This window comes from Salvia hispanica, chromosome 1 (genome assembly GCF_023119035.1).
Source record: "Salvia hispanica cultivar TCC Black 2014 chromosome 1, UniMelb_Shisp_WGS_1.0, whole genome shotgun sequence".
NCBI lineage: Eukaryota > Viridiplantae > Streptophyta > Magnoliopsida > Lamiales > Lamiaceae > Salvia > Salvia hispanica.
The window spans coordinates 26,101,021-26,120,194 of record NC_062965.1 but is presented as its reverse complement, the minus strand read 5'-3'; the positions used below and the strand labels follow the sequence as shown (position 1 = coordinate 26,120,194).

The following is a 19,174-nucleotide window of genomic DNA, read 5'->3' as shown; positions in this document are numbered from 1 at the left end:
TTTTATAATTTTAAAAATAAATTAAATATAATTTATTCATAATTTATATTTATATTACACAATAGATTTTATAATTTTAAAATATATAAAATATATTTTATATATAATTGTGTTTATATTTTTGTGGTACATACCTTAGATTACGGTATATACCGAATTTCGTTGTGCAGCGGTATACCGCAGTATTTGAAAATTCGTACAGTTACCTTACCGAAAGATTCCGGTAAGGTATCATACCATACCAAAAGTCACGGTATACCGAAAATTCGGTATATTCGGTATTTTTTCGGTACGATAACACCGGTATTTCGGTATTTTTCCCCAGCCCTAGTTTATAAAGTATTGATTAATATTCCGACAATATTAATAATAAATTGAACAAATTTAATTAAGTAGAAGTCTTATCAGAATAATATCTATCTTCTATCCTACTCTTTTTAGATGATTGGTTGGTCAAACTCATTAAATACTTAAACCCAGGCAAATTAAAAAGATTTTCTAGTGCATACTTTTACATTATTATTAGACCTTAAAAGATTTATAGGACATTATTAGAATAAAGAGAACAAATTACATTAGAGCACACTCGTATTGTAAACTAAAGCTAGATTGAACTTAAGAAGGAAGTCGGACATGGAGGTATGGGAATCTCGACAGTTCCCTCCAACATTAGCAAAACTTTCTTCATAGTTGGACGCAGTGACGGATCATATTGCACACACCAAATCCCTATCTTCACCATCCTTTCCACTTTCTTCCCCTCCACCGTTTCATCCCCCACCAGACTCCGAATCTTCCCTGTTGCATAACAGTCGTAAACCCATTCCTCAAGAATTGCCTCATCCTCACTCTTGCTATAATCAACACACTTTCTACAACATATGATCTCCAGCAGCATCACTCCAAAGCTATAAACATCTGCTTTCACCGTGATCGCCTGCTTTTGGTACCACTCTGGCGCTACATAGCCCTTAGTCCCTCTTATCTCAGTATACGTATTAGTCTGGTCTTGCTTAAGAAGCTTCGCCAGCCCGAAATCCGATATCTTGGCACACCAGTTCTCGTCCATCAGTATGTTCTGAGGCTTTATATCGCAGTGAATGATCTGTGTCTCGCACTCTTGGTGCAGATACAATATCCCTCTCGATATATCTCGAGCGATGTCCATCCGTTTCTCCCAGTTCGGACGTTTCTCTTCAATGTAAAGTATGCCTGCAAGGGATCCGTTGCTCATGTACTCAAACACCAACAGTTTGTTGTCTCCATCAAAGCAGTAACCTAGGAGCCGGACTAGGTTCCTGTGATACATCTTCCCAATAGTCTTCAGCTCCGTCTGGAACTCTATCTCTCCTTGTTCGAATTCCTTCTCCAACCTCTTAACTGCCACCGTTTTCTGGCCATTCTGCAGAACCCCTTTGAACACCGTGCCAGATGCTCCTCTCCCCACCTCTTCCTTGAAGCCATTTGTTGCTTCGAACAGATGCTCAAATGTGAACACTTGCAACGAAATGCCCTCCGCGAAATTAGTTTCATCTTCCTTGCTGATCTTCTTGTATTCCTTCCGTTTCTTGTGAGCGATGATCACAGAAATCGACAAGGCCAAGACGCCTATAAACATAAGCACAATGCCGGTGATGAGGATGTCACTACGCTGTTCACTCTTGATGACTCTTTTATGGTCGGAATCGCCTCCCGTGTCGGGTACAATGGCTGTACTAACGCGAACAAGAGCCATGTTTGAGTTTCGCAGAGACCTTCTTCCGAATCTTAACGGAAGCCTCTGTTTTTTGCATTCGCCATCTTTAAAGAAGGCTGCTTCGCAGCTGCAGTCATCGAGGCATGCTTTGCTGCACTCCTTTTCACTTATCATCATTTTCAAACTCTCATACGAGTTATCCTCCCATTCCGTGTTTTCGATTGTTTTCATTTCGTACTTCAATCCACCATCAACTATGGGACATCCCTGCATGGAGAAGGTTCTAGAACATCCGGCTGTGTTGTTGCCGGAATGAGCAGAGACGAAACCGGGAAGACACTTACATTCCGGCACATTATCCATCAGAATGCAGAAGGAGTTGACACCGCAGAAACCTTTGGGATGACACTCGTCGTAGGTGGAGGACCATCTCGTCTTCCTGATCCCATCAAGAGACAGAGAGTCGACGCGGAAGATTCCTCCAACGTCGAGCCTCATGAAATTGACGTATCCTTGCGTAGGGAATCCACCATTGGTTATATTCCGCAGAGGCAAGCTACCGTTGAGCAGATAAAGACGGCCGTCGCTGTCGAGGTTAAGAGAGATGTTACTACCTGCTCCGTTTGTGCCTGTTGCATAGTAAGCGTAAGGCGCTGTGTTGGGCGTGTCGACAGGATACTGCACGAGGTTTCCATCGGTCTGCATCCTCAGCCTGAAAATCCCTTTCCCGTAGTCGGTCTCTGAGGCGCTGGAGAAGAGCTCTTCCCCGGGCGGGAGGCGCTGGCCGGGGAGGAGCGTGTTGGTCAGGTGGTCGAAACTCTGCCAGATGATTCTGGATTCGGAATCGTAGAGAACAAAGTTGCCGTTGTCGAGCATTGAGGCCGATGTGATGGCTGTGGAGGGGTTGATGACGTCTACGTCTTGGCCTTGCCTCCGGCGCAGGATTAGCCTGCCGTCGGTAGATAGTAGCAGGGAGACAACATCGTTGGGGACGGTTGGATTGGTGTCCCGATTAGCAGTCCAGACGACGGTTTTGTCAGGAAAAAAAAAGATGCCGACAGCGTAGCTGTTGACGTGTTGGGGGAAGAATCCGAAGGCGAAGATGCCAGAGGGGGAAGGCCATGTGGAGTTGGAGGTGAGTATGAGGGAAGAGCCTAAGGTGATGTTGGATGATCTTCTCTGAGCTTCTGTTACTGTGGAAATAAGAATGAGAATCAAGATTGTTAGGATGGCCATTGCTGTTTGTGTGTGTATTGATATGCTGTTGCTGCTATTTTTCATTGAATTAAACTCAATAGTTTACTTTCTGTTTTGTTTTTGTAAGAATATAGTAGTAATAAAGGAAAAAGTTTTGCAAAATATTTACCTCTAGTGCTTCAATTTCCACCAATGCTTTTGTGTTTTCGATTTTCGTTGCAACAATCATTAAAGTCTCGGTCTTGCAGAAATTCCACAACACATGTAATAATCATTAAAGTCATGGTTCCACAACATGTATGTATACTTGTGGTCTTGAAGAAAATTCCACAACTATATGATATCGTGTGATGTAATGTTTGAACATATTAGCGAGGATAAACACTATTGCCGTCGAAATGGGGTATGTCGCATGTCAACGATGGAATATATTGATGCTAGTAAGCGGTCTCTTGCCGTCGAAATGGGTCATGTTCTCGTAGAGTCACATGGGGCCAACGACTCAAATCTCTCCCTTTGTAGTGTGTTTCTATTCATTCTGGGCAACACCGCTAATCTATGCTTGATAAACCATTTACTCTTTCCGTCAACGAAATATTATCCAAGTTTGACACGGCACGGATTTTAAGAAGTTTAAAAAAAAGTGAGTTGAAAAAGTTAGTGTAATGAGAGTCGCATATTTATATGCTCCTTCCGTTCCATAGTAATAGAGACGTTTCTTTTCAGTATGGAGATTAAGAATGTGTTAGGTGAGTTAAATAAAGGAGAATAAAGTGAAAAATGAAAAAAGGTGGAGAGATGAAGAGAGAAAAAAGTAAGAGAGAATAAAGTGGTGTGGAAAAATTTGTTGACTTATTACTATGGAATGGAGGGAGCATTAGTTTTATAATAGAATGTGAATATAATATAAAGATTTAGTAGAAAGTCAAAAATAGAAAAAAAAACAAAAAAATTGATTGGACAACTTTTCACGGGCAGATCAAAATGAAAAAACTGGACAACATTTCATGGACAGATGTATTAAATGTTCTTATTATTTATATTCAGCACTAAATTTATCACTTTACATGATTACCACCATGAAAGTTCTAAAATGCAGATAGGACGAAAATTGCTCTCGAAACAAAAAAATAAAGTGAAAAATAGCAAAAATTCTAAAACAGTGTGAAAAATAGGAAAAAAATTCTAAAAAAAGTCAGAGATCTTTTCTGAGTAGGAGTGTTCACTCATTAGTCATTGGAATACTCTATACTTTCTTTACATATATTTACAAATAAAAAGTATATAAATATGGAGTAATGTTATAATCTAGAAGCTGAACACAAGCAAACAGAAAGGAGGATTTGAAGATTCCTATCGGTTGGGTGGGTGGCAAAATAATGGGTTTTGACTTTTTCAACATTTTGAAATTAATTAGACGTTATAGGGTTATGATTAAGAATTTTTTTATAAAATAGAAAATTATATTGTGAACTTTTTAGATGAATTTTTTTTATTTTCATATTTTTTTATATTTATTAAATTAAAATATTGGTATATCGGGATATGATGGGTATGATTAGAATTAATCATTACATAAGAAATATGAATAATTTAATTTTTGCCTCTTATAAATAGTAAAGAAGTATGAAATGAAACAGTGAATATGAATTAGAGATTTTTATAAAAAATTTGTATAGTAGATAAATAATAAGATTAATATTACATTATAAAATATTGATTTTACGCTATTATAAAGAAAGCTATTCACATGATAACATCCACTTATTCCAAGTATGTAAGACCAAGTCTTTTCTTAAGACAAAGACATCATGGAAATTGACGGGACTAAATTTGTCACATTTAATTTGTAGAATTGTTGAACTATTGGAAAAAGGCACTACGCCTTCCAGAAATAAAAATCAATTAGTACAGCAGGAAAAAAAGCACTACGCCTTCATAGTACTCCCTTCATTCCTTCATAGTTCAGTCATTTTTTTATTTCGGGAAATTCTCTCATAGTTGAGTCATTTCCATTTATAGTAACTTTTTCCTCTTTTTTACTTTACTCTCTCTTACTTTATTCACGTTTTACTTTATTCTCTCTGCCTTTTTCTCTTTCTTATTTTTTTATCTATTTATTTAACACACTCAACATTCATTTCTTAAACTCCGTGCCGAAAAGTTCCGTCTCATAGTTCAACTATGAAGGAACGGAGGGAGTATAAATTAAAGGTTAAACCCCTCTAAAGTCTAAAGAAACAAGTAGTGAAAAAAGCATAACAATACTTATAAAAACAGCAATGTCCATCCTAATAATCTTGTCTCTCCTTCTCATTTCTACAGCAACAAAAGCTCAAAGAAGATCATCCAACATCAGCTTAGGCTCTTCCCTCACACTCACCTCCAACTCAACATGGTCTTCCCCCTCCGGCATCTTCGCCTTCGGATTCATCCCCCAACACGTCAACAGCTACGCTATCGGCATCTTTCTTCCCAACATAACCGTGGTCTGGACAGCGAATAGGGACAGCGATCCAACCGTCCCCAACGATGTCGTCTCCCTCCTACTAACCCCCCAGGGCCGGCTAGTCCTCCGCCGGAGACAAGGCCAAGACGTAGACGTCATCAGCGTCAGGGAATCCATCGCCTTTGCATCAATGCATGACAACGGAAACTTTGTTCTCTATGATTCCTATTCAAGAATCATCTGGCAGAGCTTCGACCACCCGACAGACACCCTCCTCCCCGGTCAGCACATCTCTAATGGGCAAGAGATCTTCTCCAGCACCTCTGAGACCGACTACGGAAGAGGGAATTTCAGGCTGAAGATGCAGACCGATGGATACCTCGTGCAGTATCCTATCAACACACCGGACATAGATCCATACGCTTACTATGTTCAAAAGCCAGACGGAGCACTTAACGTCTCTCTCAACCTCGACAGCGATGGCCGACTTTATCAGCTCAACGGAAGCTTTCCTCTGCGGAATATAACCAATGGTGGATTCCCTACGCAAAGAAACGTCAATTTCATGAGGATCGACGTTGGAGGAATCTTCCGCATCTACTCTCTGTCTCTCGGTAATCTCACCATCTCCAGGAGATGGTCCTCCACGGACGACGAGTGTGTTCCCAAAGGTTTTTGCGGAATCAACTCCTTCTGCCTTCTCATGGATATTGTGCCAGTATGTCAGTGTATTCCCGGTTTCGTCAACGTTCAGGCCGGCAACCGCACAGCTGGCTGTTCTAGATCCTTCTCCGTGCAGGGCTGTCACAAAATTGACGATAGATTGAAGTACGAAATGAGAAGAGTCGTAAACACCGAATGGGAGGATGACTGGTATGAGAATTTAGATAAGTCGAGTGAAGAAGAGTGTAGCAAGGCATGCCTCGATGACTGCAGCTGTGAAGCAGCCTTCTACAAAGACGGCCAATGCAAAAAGCAGAGGCTTCCGTTAAGATATGGAAGAAGGGCTCTGGATAGCTCAAACATGGCTCTTGTTCGCTTCAGTACAACCGCGGTACCTGACATGGGAGGCGATTCTGATACTAAAATCATCGCCAAGAAAGAGCAGCGTATAGACATCCTCATCATTGGCATTGTGCTTATGTCTATAGGCGTCTTGGCCTTGTTAGTTTCTGTGTTCTTCGCTCACAAGAAACGGAAGGCCTACAACAAGATCAGTGAGGAAGATGGAGCTAGCTTTGTAGAGGGCATTTCACTGCAAGTGTTCACATTCGAGCATCTGTTCGAAGCAACAAATGGCTTCAAGGAAGAGTTGGGGAGAGGAGCATCTGGCATGGTGTACAAAGGGGTTCTGCAGAATGGCCTGAAAATGGTGGCGGTGAAGAGGTTGGAGAAGGAATTCGCACAAGGAGAGATAGAGTTCTAGACGGAGCTGAAGACGATTGGGAAGATGTATCACAGGAACCTAGTCCGGCTCCTAGGTTACTGCTTTGATGGAAACAACAAACTGTTGGTTTTTGAGTACATGAGCAACGGATCCCTTGCAGACATACTTTTCAATCAAGAGAAACGGCTGAGCTGGGAGGAATGGATTGAGATCGCCCGTGATATATCGAGGGGGATACAATATATGCACCAAGAGTGTGAGACGCAAATCATTCACTGCGATATAAAGCCTCAGAACATACTAATGGACAAGAACTGGTGTGCCAAGATATCAGATTTTGGGCTGGCGAAGCTGTTAAAGCAAGATCAGACTAATACACGTACTGGGATAAGAGGGACTAGAGGCTATGTTGCACCAGAGTGGTACCAAAACCAGGCAATCACAGTGAAAGCGGATGTTTATAGCTTCGGAGTGATGCTGCTGGAGATCATATGCTGTAGGAAGTGTGTTGATTGGAGCAGGAGTGAGGATGAGGCCGTTCTCGAGGATTGGGTTTACGACTGTTATGCAACGGGGATGATTGGGAATCTCGTGGGGTCGGAGATGGTGGAGGAGAGGAACGTAGAGAGGATGGTGAAGATAGGGATATGGTGTGTGCAATATGATCCGTCGCTGCGTCCAACTATGAAGAAAGTGCTCCTAATGTTGGAAGGAACTGTGGAGATTCCAATACCTCCAAGTCCTACTTCTTTCTTAAGTTCTATCTAGCTTTTTTACTATGAGTGTGCTTCTCCATTCACACACTAATGACCTAGTTGGTTTTGACATGATTTTTAGTAAATTGTTTGAGCAATTGAGTGTGTTGGAGTGGAATGACGATGTCTTCAAGAGATTAGTCTTTATGGATTGAGATGAGTGACGGAGATCCCTTTAAAAATTGGAGAACAATAAAACATTAAATTAATTATGCTGGATAGTTTAAAAGAATGTTTTTTGTGCATATCATCAAAAATGCAATAATTTTTGTCAAGTCAATTTATGTTTTAACTTCCCAAAATACCGTCCGGATGTAAAATTTTCCATATTCGCCCTCTCCATCTGCCTATGTATCACCCTGGAAAATAGAATAACATTACTATAATTGCCCAAATCAAATCCAAATGAGTAGGGGTGCTTAAACAGTTCTCCGGTTCTTGGTTAACCGGAATTGGAACCAGAACCGACTGGTTAATTGAGGAACCGGAACCGATTCCAACTTTTTAAATAAAATCGGTTCCGGTTTCAAACCGAAACCGACTGGGTCCTAACCGGGAACCGGATTATAATTCAGTTTTTTTTTTATAATTTAATATACTAATAAATTTAATTTAATTGAATTAATTTTAAATTAAAGTAAAAAATTTGAAACATTGAGTGATTTTTAGATTTAAACAGTGTTCGATTTGCGAGCTCTGTTTTCTGAAGTATTTAAAATGTTTAAACCGTGATACTTTGAATCTACAATTATTAGATTAATCCATTTTTTATGAACTAACTACAATGAGTAGGACATCATAAGTTTTTTTTTTTAATTTCTTAAAGAACTTATACAAATACAATATCATTTCATATGATAGAAATTTAACGTTATAACAAATTTATGTAAAAATTTATTTAACATACGATTTAAACATATTTGTGAATAATTTATTAACTGTTCCGTTATAAACAAAAAAATCACAACAAGATCAATTAGTATTGGAAATTCCAATGAATATTTGTTTAGCCAAAAAAGGGAAAATGGAATTCAATTTTAAAACTCATTTTTTTAAAAAAGTTGCTAAAGTTTAAGACTCCGATTTTGGTATTAAAAATTGTTAACATAAACTAGTCCGACCCGACCTACTACACTTGGCATCACTCTTATCCATAAATGAAATTATTGTATTGTTGGTTTGTATTTTTTGTGTATTTATTTAAATTTTTAGGTATTATTTTTTTATATTTCTTGATGTTGGATTATTATTTTTTTAGTATTGAACTATTTTAAATTATAAATAAATTTGGACTAAAATTACACATTGGTTCCGGTTCGGAACCGGAATCGACCGGTTCTTAACCGGCCGGTTCCAAACCGGAACCGATCGGTTCCGGTTCCGGTTCTAGGATTTATGAAAAATTAAAAACTGGTTAACTGGTCAATCGATCCGGTTAGAACCGAAATTGGCCGAATAAGCAGGCCTACAAATGAAATGAAAGTTATAAACCCAAGTCCAACAAAATATCGAAGAATTATATTTAATATGTTTTGTTTTTGTCATTTTTATAATTATTTAATTATTTTATTTCGCCTCCATTTCTGACGTTTGAATCCGCCACTATTGTCATCTTGGTTGTAACAAACTGTAAAAAAAAAAGTGGGTCACTTTAATTAAGAAGAAAGAAGTATATATCTTACTCTTTTTTTGGATGACTAGTCAAACTCATTAAATACTCAGAAAAGCTAATCATGTTAGAGTAGGAATATACTCACTCCATCTATCCCTGAATAGTTCGAACATTTGTTTTAATATAAATTTTAATGTATAATTAGTAAAGTAAGAGATAAGATAAAAATTAGTGTAAATAGTGTTAGTAGAAAGTGAGTTCCATATTATTAATAGTATAGTGTAATGTTCAAGTTGTAAATAAGAAAATGTGTAGGAGTAATTTATTGTTTAACTATTCTCAAAAGTAGAAAGTTCATACTTTTTAAGAGGAAATAGTTCCTACTCTCCTGTTCTATAGAAATAGGCATTTTTTTCGTCCGTCCAATACAAATAGTTCATATCCATTGATGAGAACTTTTTCATCTTTGCTTTTACTTTATCATTTATGAGTTCTAATATTCACAAGTATATTATTTTAACTATATTTTCTCCTTTTCTCCTACTCCACCAATTACATATTAAAACTCAGTAGCATTTCCAATTAACTTATTTTTATGAGATGGGTGAAGTACTTATTAAATATTTACTCCTTCCGCCATGATTAATTGCCTCTAATTTATTTTTTCGTCCGTCTACAATTAATTTATATAATTTTCTATTATTTTAATAATGATTTCCCCTTTTCACTAATTTATTATATTTATATTTTATGGGATGTGATCAAACGCAAACTCTAAATATTGTACAAACTCCAAACTATGATCTGAACTGTTAAAAAATGTTAAAAGATGTGAATAGATGACAAAATATAGCTACAACAAATGACAACACAATGTCAACGGTTGATTCTGTGTTGAAATTTTTTATTGCTATTATTTTGCCATATATTAGTATTCTAACAGTCCAAAGTTTAGAGCTTGTACAATATTCGAGTTTGCATTTTATCACTGCACGTTTAATATTTTATTATATTTAAAATAGAATATGCATTTCACTGACCAATTAATCATGAAGGGAGATAATGGCATAAATCCAGCCTGATGCGTTTGCCAAGTGCCAAGTGCCAACTGCAGCCTCAGTTTCTCCGTCGCGCCTTCCGCCGCATCATCACCGTCCACCACAAGGTTCTTACTCACCCGAAATGTGAAGGTCACGCGATTGCCCAAATTAATTCAATCCGCACAAAAATCCAAGAGGATGTTGAGGCGGAAGAAGCAGCCATTGCCGGAGATTCTGTATTCTAATTCCTCTTGTGATCGCGCAGAAACCAAAATTGTAAGATTTTGTTATGCACACGTTTTTTTAATAATTATCTATTTTGATATTCGGTGATTAGAATTTATAATTATCTGTGGCTAATTTTATTTACTTAAGTTAGTTTCTGGTATTGAATTTTTTTTTCAATGATATCTCATCTCATCTGATGTGAGTGATGTTTGCTGAATTATGATAGTATTAGTTTGTAGAGAAATGATTTGATTTGGAATATGATACAGATTTAGACCAGCTAGATACAGGACATTCTTAGAAAGAAAAAGAGAAAAAAAACATTAGAGCACACTTGTGTGGTAAATCAAGCTAGGGGGAACTTGAGAAGGAAGAAGGTCTTGGAGGTATGGGAATCTCCACAGTTCCCTCCAACATTAGCAGAACTCTCTTCATTGTTGGACGCAGCGACGGATCATACTGCACACACCATATCCCTATCTTCACCATCCTCTCCACTTTCTTCTCCTCCACCATTTCATCCCCCACGAGATATCCAATCTCCCTTGAGGAATAACAGTCGTAAACCCAATCCTCGAGAATGGCCTCATCCTCACTCCTACTCCAATCAACACACTTCCTACAACATATGATCTCCAGCAGCATCACTCCGAAGCTATAAACATCCGCTTTCACCGTGATCGCCTGCTTCTGATACCACTCCGGCGCTACATAGCCCTTAGTCCCTCTTATCCCAGTATACGTATTACTCTGATCTTGCTTCAGGAGCTTTGCTACCCCGAAATCCGATATCTTGGCACGCCAGTTATTGTCCATGAGTATGTTCTGAGGTTTTATATCGCAATGAATGATTTGCGTCTCACACTCTTGGTGTAGATACAGTATCCCCCTCGATATATCTCGAGCAATCTTCATCCGTTCCTCCCAGCTAAGCCGTTTCTCTTGATTGAAAAGTATGTCTGCGAGGGTTCCGTTGCTCATATACTCAAACACCAGCAATTTGTTGTCTCCATCGAAGCAATAGCCAAGGAGCCGGACTAGGTTCCGGTGATACATCTTCCCGATCGTATTCAGCTCTGTCTGGAACTCTATCTCTCCTTGTTCAATTTCCTTCTCCAACCTCTTCACTGCCACCATTTTCTGGCCATTCTGCAGAACCCCCTTGAACACTGTGCCGGAAGCTCCTCTCCCGAGCTCTTCCTTGAAGCCGTCTGTTGCTATGGAAAGATGCTCGAATGTGAACGCTTGCAACGATATTCCCTCCACAAAGTTAGCTCCGTCGTCCTTATTGATCTTGTTGTAGTCCTTCCGCTTCTTGTGAAATAAGATCCCAGAAATTGACAATGCTAAGACGCCTATAGACATAAGCGCAATACCTATGATGAGAATGTTTATACACCGCTCTTTCTTGTTGATTCTTTTGCGGTTGGAATCGCCTCCAATGTCGGGCTCCATGGTTGTACTGAAGCGAATGAGAGCCATGTTTGAGTTTTCCAGATACCTTCTCCCGAATCTTAATGGAAGCCTCTGTTTTTTGCATTGGCCGTCTTTAAAGAAGGCTGCTTCGCAGTTGCAGTCATCCAGGCATGCTTTGCTGCACTCTTCTTCACTTGTCATCTTATCCAAAATCTCGTACGAGTTATCCTCCCATTCGGTGTTTTCGACTGCTCTCATATCATACTTCAATCTATTATCAGTTTTGGTGCAGCCATGCGCCGGGAAGGTTCTTGAACAGCCCGCTGTGTTGTTGCCGGACTGAACAGAGGCGAAACCTGGAAGACACTGACATTCTGGCGCACTATCTATCAGAATGCAGAAGGAGTTGACACTGCAGAAACCTTTGGGAACACACTCGTCGTCGGTGGAGGACCATCTCCTGGTCATGGTTAGATTAACCAGAGAGAAAGAGTAGATGCGGAAGATTCCTCCGACGTCGAGCCTCATGAGATTGATGTATCCCTGTGTAGGGAATCCACGATTGGATATATTTTTCAGAGGCAAGCTATCGTTGAGCAGATAAAGTCTGCCATTGCTGTCGAGGTTGAGAGAGACGTTACTACCTGCTCCGGCTGTTCCTGATGCATAGTAAGAGTAAGTCCCTGTGTCGGGCGTGTTGATAGGATACTGCACGAGGTGTCCATCTGTCTGCATCTTCAGCCTGAAAATCCCTTTCCCGTAGTCGGTCTCTGAGGCGCTGGAGAAGAGCTCTTTCCCTGGCTGGAGGCGCTGGCCGGGTAGGAGGGTGTTGGTTGGGTTGTCGAAGCTCTGCCAGATTATTCTTGAATCAGAATCGAAGACTACAAAGTTGCCGCTGTCGAGCATTGACGCTGATGCGATGGCTGCAGAGGGGCTGATGACGTCTACGTCTTGGCCTTGCCTCCGGCGCAGGATTAGCCTGCCATCGGTAGATAGTAGCAGGGAGACGACGTCGTTAGGGACGGTTGGATCGCTGTCCCTATTAGCAGTCCAGACGACGGTTTTGTCGGGAAGAAAGATGCCGATGCTGTAGCTGTTGACACGATGAGGGAAGAATCCGAAGGCGTAGACTCCGGAGGGGGAAGTCCAGTAGGAGTTGGAGGTGGGTGCGAGGGAAGAGCCTAATGTGATGTTGGGTGATCTTATTTGAGCTTTTGCTGCTGATGATATCAGAAGGAGAAACAACATTGTGGCGATGGACATTGCTAACAAAAATGACAAAATATGACATTTATTGATGAACAAATTGAGTAATAGTTATTCTTATGATTAGAAGTTTAAACAAGGGACACTGGGATCTGTTTATTTGATATTTTAAATTGAATGATTTTAAAATTCATCAGATTTTCTTTTTCTTTGATTTCATTGGATCTTATTGTAGGGAAAGAGTCAGCATTTTCTTTGTAGGACCGCAATTTGGAAAAATGGCACATACATTTATTGGAAGTGAACGTAACGCTTTGATTTCCAAGAGTGGACTTACATTCTAGTGCTGTTAATTTCCACAGACTCGAATGGGTAGAGTATAACGTTTATTATGGGACAGGAATTACTATTTGTATTAGATTATTAGATATTGTTATGGGTAAAGAGTATAACGTTTAAAATAGTATTTTACTTTAAATAAAAATATTTTTAATACTTGAATTAATCTCAATATATTCAATTTCTGTTCTTCTCTGATTAAAAAAAGAAAATTAGAGTTGCGAAATATTTCTCTTGTCCTATTTATACATATATATCTTCTTTGCAGTGAAAAGCATAGATTTCGTTCAACCGAAATTTGGAGAATGGCAAACTTACTTACTCCCCGATTAAGAGTCACACTTTTTCATTTCGGTCCGTCCCCAATTAAGAGTCACATTTAATTTTTACCCTAAATAGTAAATAGGTCTCAGATTCCACTAACTCAATTCACTCACATTTTATTATAAAACCAATATAAAAAAATAGATCTCACATTCCACTAACTTTTTCAACCAACTTTTCTTTACATTTTTTAAAATTTGTGTCCGGTCAAAGTGTGATTTTTAATCGGGGACCCGAAGGAGTATTTAAGTATGCACTCTGGTTTTAATTAAAGTAAGTTACATAATGCCTTTTTTTTTTCCAAGAGTGGACCGAAATTCTACAAAGGTGACAGTCTAATTTCCACGAATGTTTTTTTTGTTTCTTTTCAATTTTTGGTGTAGCTATCATATTGAAGTCTTGGTCTAAAAGAAAATTCCACAACTATACATCTATACCTATGAATGAATAGTTAGACTTAAGAGAAATGATGCGATTTGCATTATGACAAGCAAGTTACAAGACGTTATTCAAAACAAAAGGAAAAAAACATAAGATCACTCTCTTTTAAAACTAGGAACTTAAGAAAGAAGTGGGTTTAGGAGGTATGGGAATCTCCATAGTGCCCTCCAACATTAGGAGAACTTTCTTCATAGTTGGACGCAGCGACGGATCATATTGCACACACCATATCCCTATCTTCACCATCCTCTCTACTTTCCTCTCCTCCACCATCTCATCCCCTACCAAACTCCCAATCTTCCCCGTTGCATAACAGTCGTAAACCCATTCCTCAAGAATTGCCTCATCCTCATTCATGCCCGAATCAACACACTTCCTACAACATATGATCTCCAACAGCATCACTCCAAAGCTATACACATCCGCTTTCACTGTGATCGCTTGCTTCTGGTACCACTCAGGCGCAACATATCCTTTTGTGCCTCTTATCCTAGTATACGTTTTAGTCTGATCTTGCTTCAGGAGCTTCGCCATCCCAAAATCCGATATCTTGGCGCGCCAGTTATCGTCCATGAGTATGTTTTGAGGCTTTATATCGCAGTGAATGATCTGTGTCTCGCACTCTTGGTGCAAATACAGTATCCCCCTTGATATATCTCGAGCAATCCTCACCCGTTCCTCCCAGCTAGGCCTTTTCCCTTTATTGAAAAGTATGTCTGCAAGGGATCCGTTGCTCATGTACTCGAGCACCAACAGTTTGTTGACTCTATCGAAGTAGTAACCTAGAAGCCGGACTAGGTTCCGGTGATACATCTTCCCAATCGTCTTCAGCTCTGTTTGGAACTCTATCTCTCCTTGTGCAACTTCCTTCTCCAACCTCTTCACCGCCACCGTTTTCTGGCCATTATGTAGAACCCCTTTGAACACCGTGCCGGATGCTCCTCTCCCGAGCTCTTCTCTGAAGCCGTTTGTTGCTTCAACCAGATGCTTGAATGTGAACACTTGCAGCGAAATTCCCTCCACAAAGGTAGCTCTCTCGTCTTTATTGATCTTGTTGTAGTCCTTTCGTTTCTTGTGAATAAAAATCACAGAAATCGATAATACCAAGACGCTTATACACATAAGCACAATGCCAATGATGAGAATGTCTGTCCGCTGCTCTTTCTTGATGATTCTTTTACCTCCAATGTCGGGTGGTACCGTGTTTGTATTGAAGCGAATGAGAGCCATGTTTGAGTTTCCCAGAGACCTTCTGCCGAATCTTAACGGAAGCTTCTGCTTTCGGCATCGGTTATCTTTGAAGAAGGCTGCTTCGCAGTTGCAGTCATCCAGGCATGCTTTGCTGCACTCTTCTTTACTTGTCATCTTGTCCAAAATGTCGTACGAGTTATCCTCCCATTCGGTGTTTTCGACTGTTCTCATATCGTCCATTTTGGGACAGCCATACGCCGAGAAGGTTCTTGAACAGCCAGCTGTGTAGTTTCCGGACTGAACAGAGACAAAACCGGGAAGACACTGACATTGCGGCGCACTATCCATGAGAATGCAGAAGGAGTTGACACCGCAGAAACCTTTGGGAACACACTCGTCGTCGGTGGAGGACCATCTCCTGGTCATGGTTAGATTAACCAGAGAGAAAGAGTAGATGCGGAAGATTCCTCCGACGTCGAGCCTCATGAGATTGATGGAACCCTGTGTAGGGAATCCACCATTAGATATATTCCGCAGAGGCAAGCTACCGTTGAACAGATAGAGTCGGCCGTCGTTGTCGAGGTTGAGAGAGACGTTACTACCTGCTCCGTTTGTGCCTGTTGCATAGTAAGGGTTAGGCGCTGTATCGGGCGTGTTGATAGGATACTGCACGAGGTTTCCATCGGTCTGCATCTTCAGCCTGAAAATCCCTCTCCCGTAGTCAGTCTCTGAGGCGCTGGAGAAGAGCTCTTTCCCTGGCTGGAGGCGCTGGCCGGGTAGGAGGGTGTTGGTCGGGTGATCAAAGCTCTGCCAGATGATTACGGAATTGGAACCGTAGAGAACAAAGTTGCCGTTGTCGAGCATTGACGCTGATGTGATGGTTGCGGATAGACTGATGACGTCTTCATCTTGGCCTTGCCTCCGGCGCAGGATTAGCCGGCCGTCAGGGGATAGTAGAAGTGAGACGACGTCGTCAGGGGCGGTTGGACCGCTGTTCCTATTGGCTGTCCAGACGACAGTTTTGTCGGGAAGAAAGATGCCGACAGCGTAGCTGTTGACATGTTGGGGGAAGAATCCGAAGGCGTAGACGCCGGAGGGGGAAGGCCAGGAGGAGTTGGAGGAGGGTGTGATGGAAGAGCCTAAGGTGATGTTGGAGGATCTTCTTTGAGCTTTTGCTGAAGTAGAAATGAGGAGGAGAAACAAGATTGTGAGGATGGACATTGCTGTTAATCTAGTAATGAATGATAATAAGGTTTGGTTATCTTATGGAGTGAAAGATTCAAGTATGGGTGAATTTATAATCAGATCTTTTTTTATTCAGACACTTGATTATAGATATACAGTATAGAGTTTTCTTTGCGTGGGTGTAATTTGGAAGAAAAAGAAGGCACATGCATTATATGGAAGTGGACGTAACGCTTTAATTTTCATGAGTGGTCTGAAGATTCTAGTGCCAGCATTATATGTCTAGGGGTGGGTGGGGTTTTTCAATTTTATTAATCTATTAAAAAAAATACTATAAATACATTTCCACTTCTTCTCGTTCCTTCACTTCTTCTCCCCGTATATTTTATTAGTATTTGTGGTTTTCAATATTTAGAAATTTTAATTTTCTAATTTTTAGGATTGTTATTTTATTTTATTATCTATGAAATACTTTTGAACTATATATTTTCCTGTATTTTAATTTTAAAATCAAAATAATAAATAGTGTAAATTAAAAGCTATGATCCGGGGAGTTAAATATTTTGTCTGGGGAAAGGCGTGGGAAGAGGTTGTACCTTGTAAAAGTTGTGGTTTGGGACCTAAACTAAAAATCACATCAAAATACTCATTAAATTATTTGTCCTCTAAACTAGCATGTTAGTGGATATAGTAAATGGACAAAAAGTTTGAAAAATGGCAAAAATATCACGAAAGTAGTTAAAAGACCTAAAATATCAATGCTAATAAAATTCAATGAGGGCCGCACATACACAAATTCTATTATCCATGGACTATATTTGTAGTTACTCTTTATTTAAATATATTCACTCTGGTCTATTAATTATACTTTGATTTGGAAGTGAAACAAATGCCTTTTTTAAAGAGTCGACCGAGATTCAAGAAATTCACATCGACGTAATTAAACCCATCTCCGGCCATCGCAACGGGAACGACAAATGAGGTCTTCTATTCCACTTTTACATTTTTAATCATATTTAATTTAAATAAGTTAGGTTTAATAATACTCCTATGATTCATTTGTTTGTGATTTAGAGTATAAAAATATGGAATTTGTGACCACACAAATTTTGATATGAAATTGGTTAAGCATGAGAAAAATAATGTTATTAGAGTATTGTTAAGGAAAAATGATATCAACCTCAAAAATGACAAAAACTTGCTAAAATGGAAGCTGACTAATTTTATGGAACGAAAGATGAATTAATTTTTTAATAATATATAAATGAAATGAATTAATAAAATATAAAATCTATTTAGTAATATAATAAAATTAAATAAGATTTGTAATGACAGACACAACCAGTGAGTGGTGGACGCAGTAAGAGGTGCCCTTCCCAAGAGTTCCATTTTCTTGATTTTTCTACTTTCTAAAATTTTTTGGAATTCTAAAATAATCTTCAACCCTCGCTAAGATACTCCTATTATCTTAGATGACTAAATGATCAGATGTTGAATAAGAAGGAGGTAACTTAAAAGCACTCCCAATGCTCTCCCTTATTTCTCTCTTATTCCTCTCTAACTTCTGCCACATCAGCGCCACATCAGCACCAAAATTTATCTCCAGTTTTTAGCCAACTTTTAGCCAACTGCTCTAATGATTTCTCCCTTATTTTTCCCTAACTCAACATTTCATTTTTACATCATCATTTTTAATATTGTTTAATTTTCCCTACAAATGTGTTTAATAAATAGATTTATAATGAACAATTCATCGTTGTATTAATCATTGGAAAATATAATACAACGAGAAAAAAAAAACTACAAATAAAAAATCATAAAAAACAAAGATTTAAAAAACTAAGAGGGAGGGGCGTCCGGCGGGAGGCCCATCGGGATCTTCATATTTTGGATGGTCGACCGGAGGGACTGCTTCTCTTCTGGGGTTCCACCGCCGGTGAAGTACAGCGTGTACAGCTGCGTCAGATTGACGACATTGGCAGAAAGCGTGGCTTGTTGTATGAGCTGGGGTTCCGACTGGGCATCCGACGATGCGCCCTTCCCCTTCCGTCTCCCCTTCGCCTTCTTCGCTCCCACAGGGCGCTCGTGCGGACCATCCCCAGTCAAGTCGATGGGGGTCGCGCTTCCCTCACTCTCCCCACCGCTAAGTCGCGTGCGCACCGATTTCCCGTGCAGCGCGTTGTGCATCTCCGTCCGGAATTTGGGGAGATCCTTAAGCCTATCATAGATTTTCCAATACTTGAAGCCCTTCGACAAGAACTGGCTACTATACATCTGGATGGCCTCATCTCGGACCATGTGCTCGTTCTGACCACTCGTCATGTTCGTCATCAAGTTAGAATATATACCGTTGAAATGGTCGCAGTCCCTCATGAGGCGCTCCCAATGCCGGCGGATCGCCTCGCTGCCATGGTCCTTCATCGAGGCAGTCTTGTTGGTCGTGTACTTCTCCGTAACCTGCGCCCAGAACATGATCTCAGTCCGGTAGTTGCTGCGCTCCGCGTCGTGCGTCGTGTCCGTCCAGCAGTTGGCTATCAGCTCGGACTCTTCGAGAGTGTAAGTAGTCCTTGTCCGCTTCGGCTTCTCATCGAAACCCGTATTAGTCGCAGCCGTCGACGCCGGCGCCTTCTCCTTCCTGCTCCTGGAAGGCGGCTCGGCGGGCGTTTCTTCCACCTCGTAGTCATCCGTGCCGAGTGTCGGATCCGTTG

General features: G+C 40.1%; 3 protein-coding genes and 1 pseudogene across 3 annotated transcripts; 1 reads left to right on the top strand and 3 right to left on the bottom strand.

The window, feature by feature from the left end:
• Window positions 1-484: 484 nt before the first annotated feature.
• On the bottom strand, window positions 485-2,981 carry LOC125202428 (G-type lectin S-receptor-like serine/threonine-protein kinase LECRK3). Its single transcript, XM_048100822.1, has one exon. It carries the CDS (start codon window positions 2,975-2,977, stop codon window positions 605-607), a length of 2,373 nt encoding a protein of 790 aa, XP_047956779.1. The 5' UTR covers window positions 2,978-2,981; the 3' UTR covers window positions 485-604.
• A 2,193-nt stretch (window positions 2,982-5,174) lies between these two features.
• On the top strand, window positions 5,175-7,696 carry LOC125202417 (annotated as a pseudogene).
• Window positions 7,697-10,571: 2,875 nt separating this feature from the next.
• Window positions 10,572-13,090, bottom strand: LOC125201962 (G-type lectin S-receptor-like serine/threonine-protein kinase LECRK3). The gene has a single exon (XM_048100269.1). It carries the CDS (start codon window positions 13,041-13,043, stop codon window positions 10,716-10,718), a length of 2,328 nt encoding a protein of 775 aa, XP_047956226.1. The 5' UTR covers window positions 13,044-13,090; the 3' UTR covers window positions 10,572-10,715.
• Window positions 13,091-14,106: 1,016 nt separating this feature from the next.
• Window positions 14,107-16,618, bottom strand: LOC125201963 (G-type lectin S-receptor-like serine/threonine-protein kinase LECRK3). The gene has a single exon (XM_048100270.1). The coding sequence runs from the start codon at window positions 16,500-16,502 to the stop codon at window positions 14,202-14,204; it is 2,301 nt and encodes a 766-aa protein (XP_047956227.1). The 5' UTR covers window positions 16,503-16,618; the 3' UTR covers window positions 14,107-14,201.
• Between the last annotated feature and the right edge of the window lie 2,556 nt (window positions 16,619-19,174).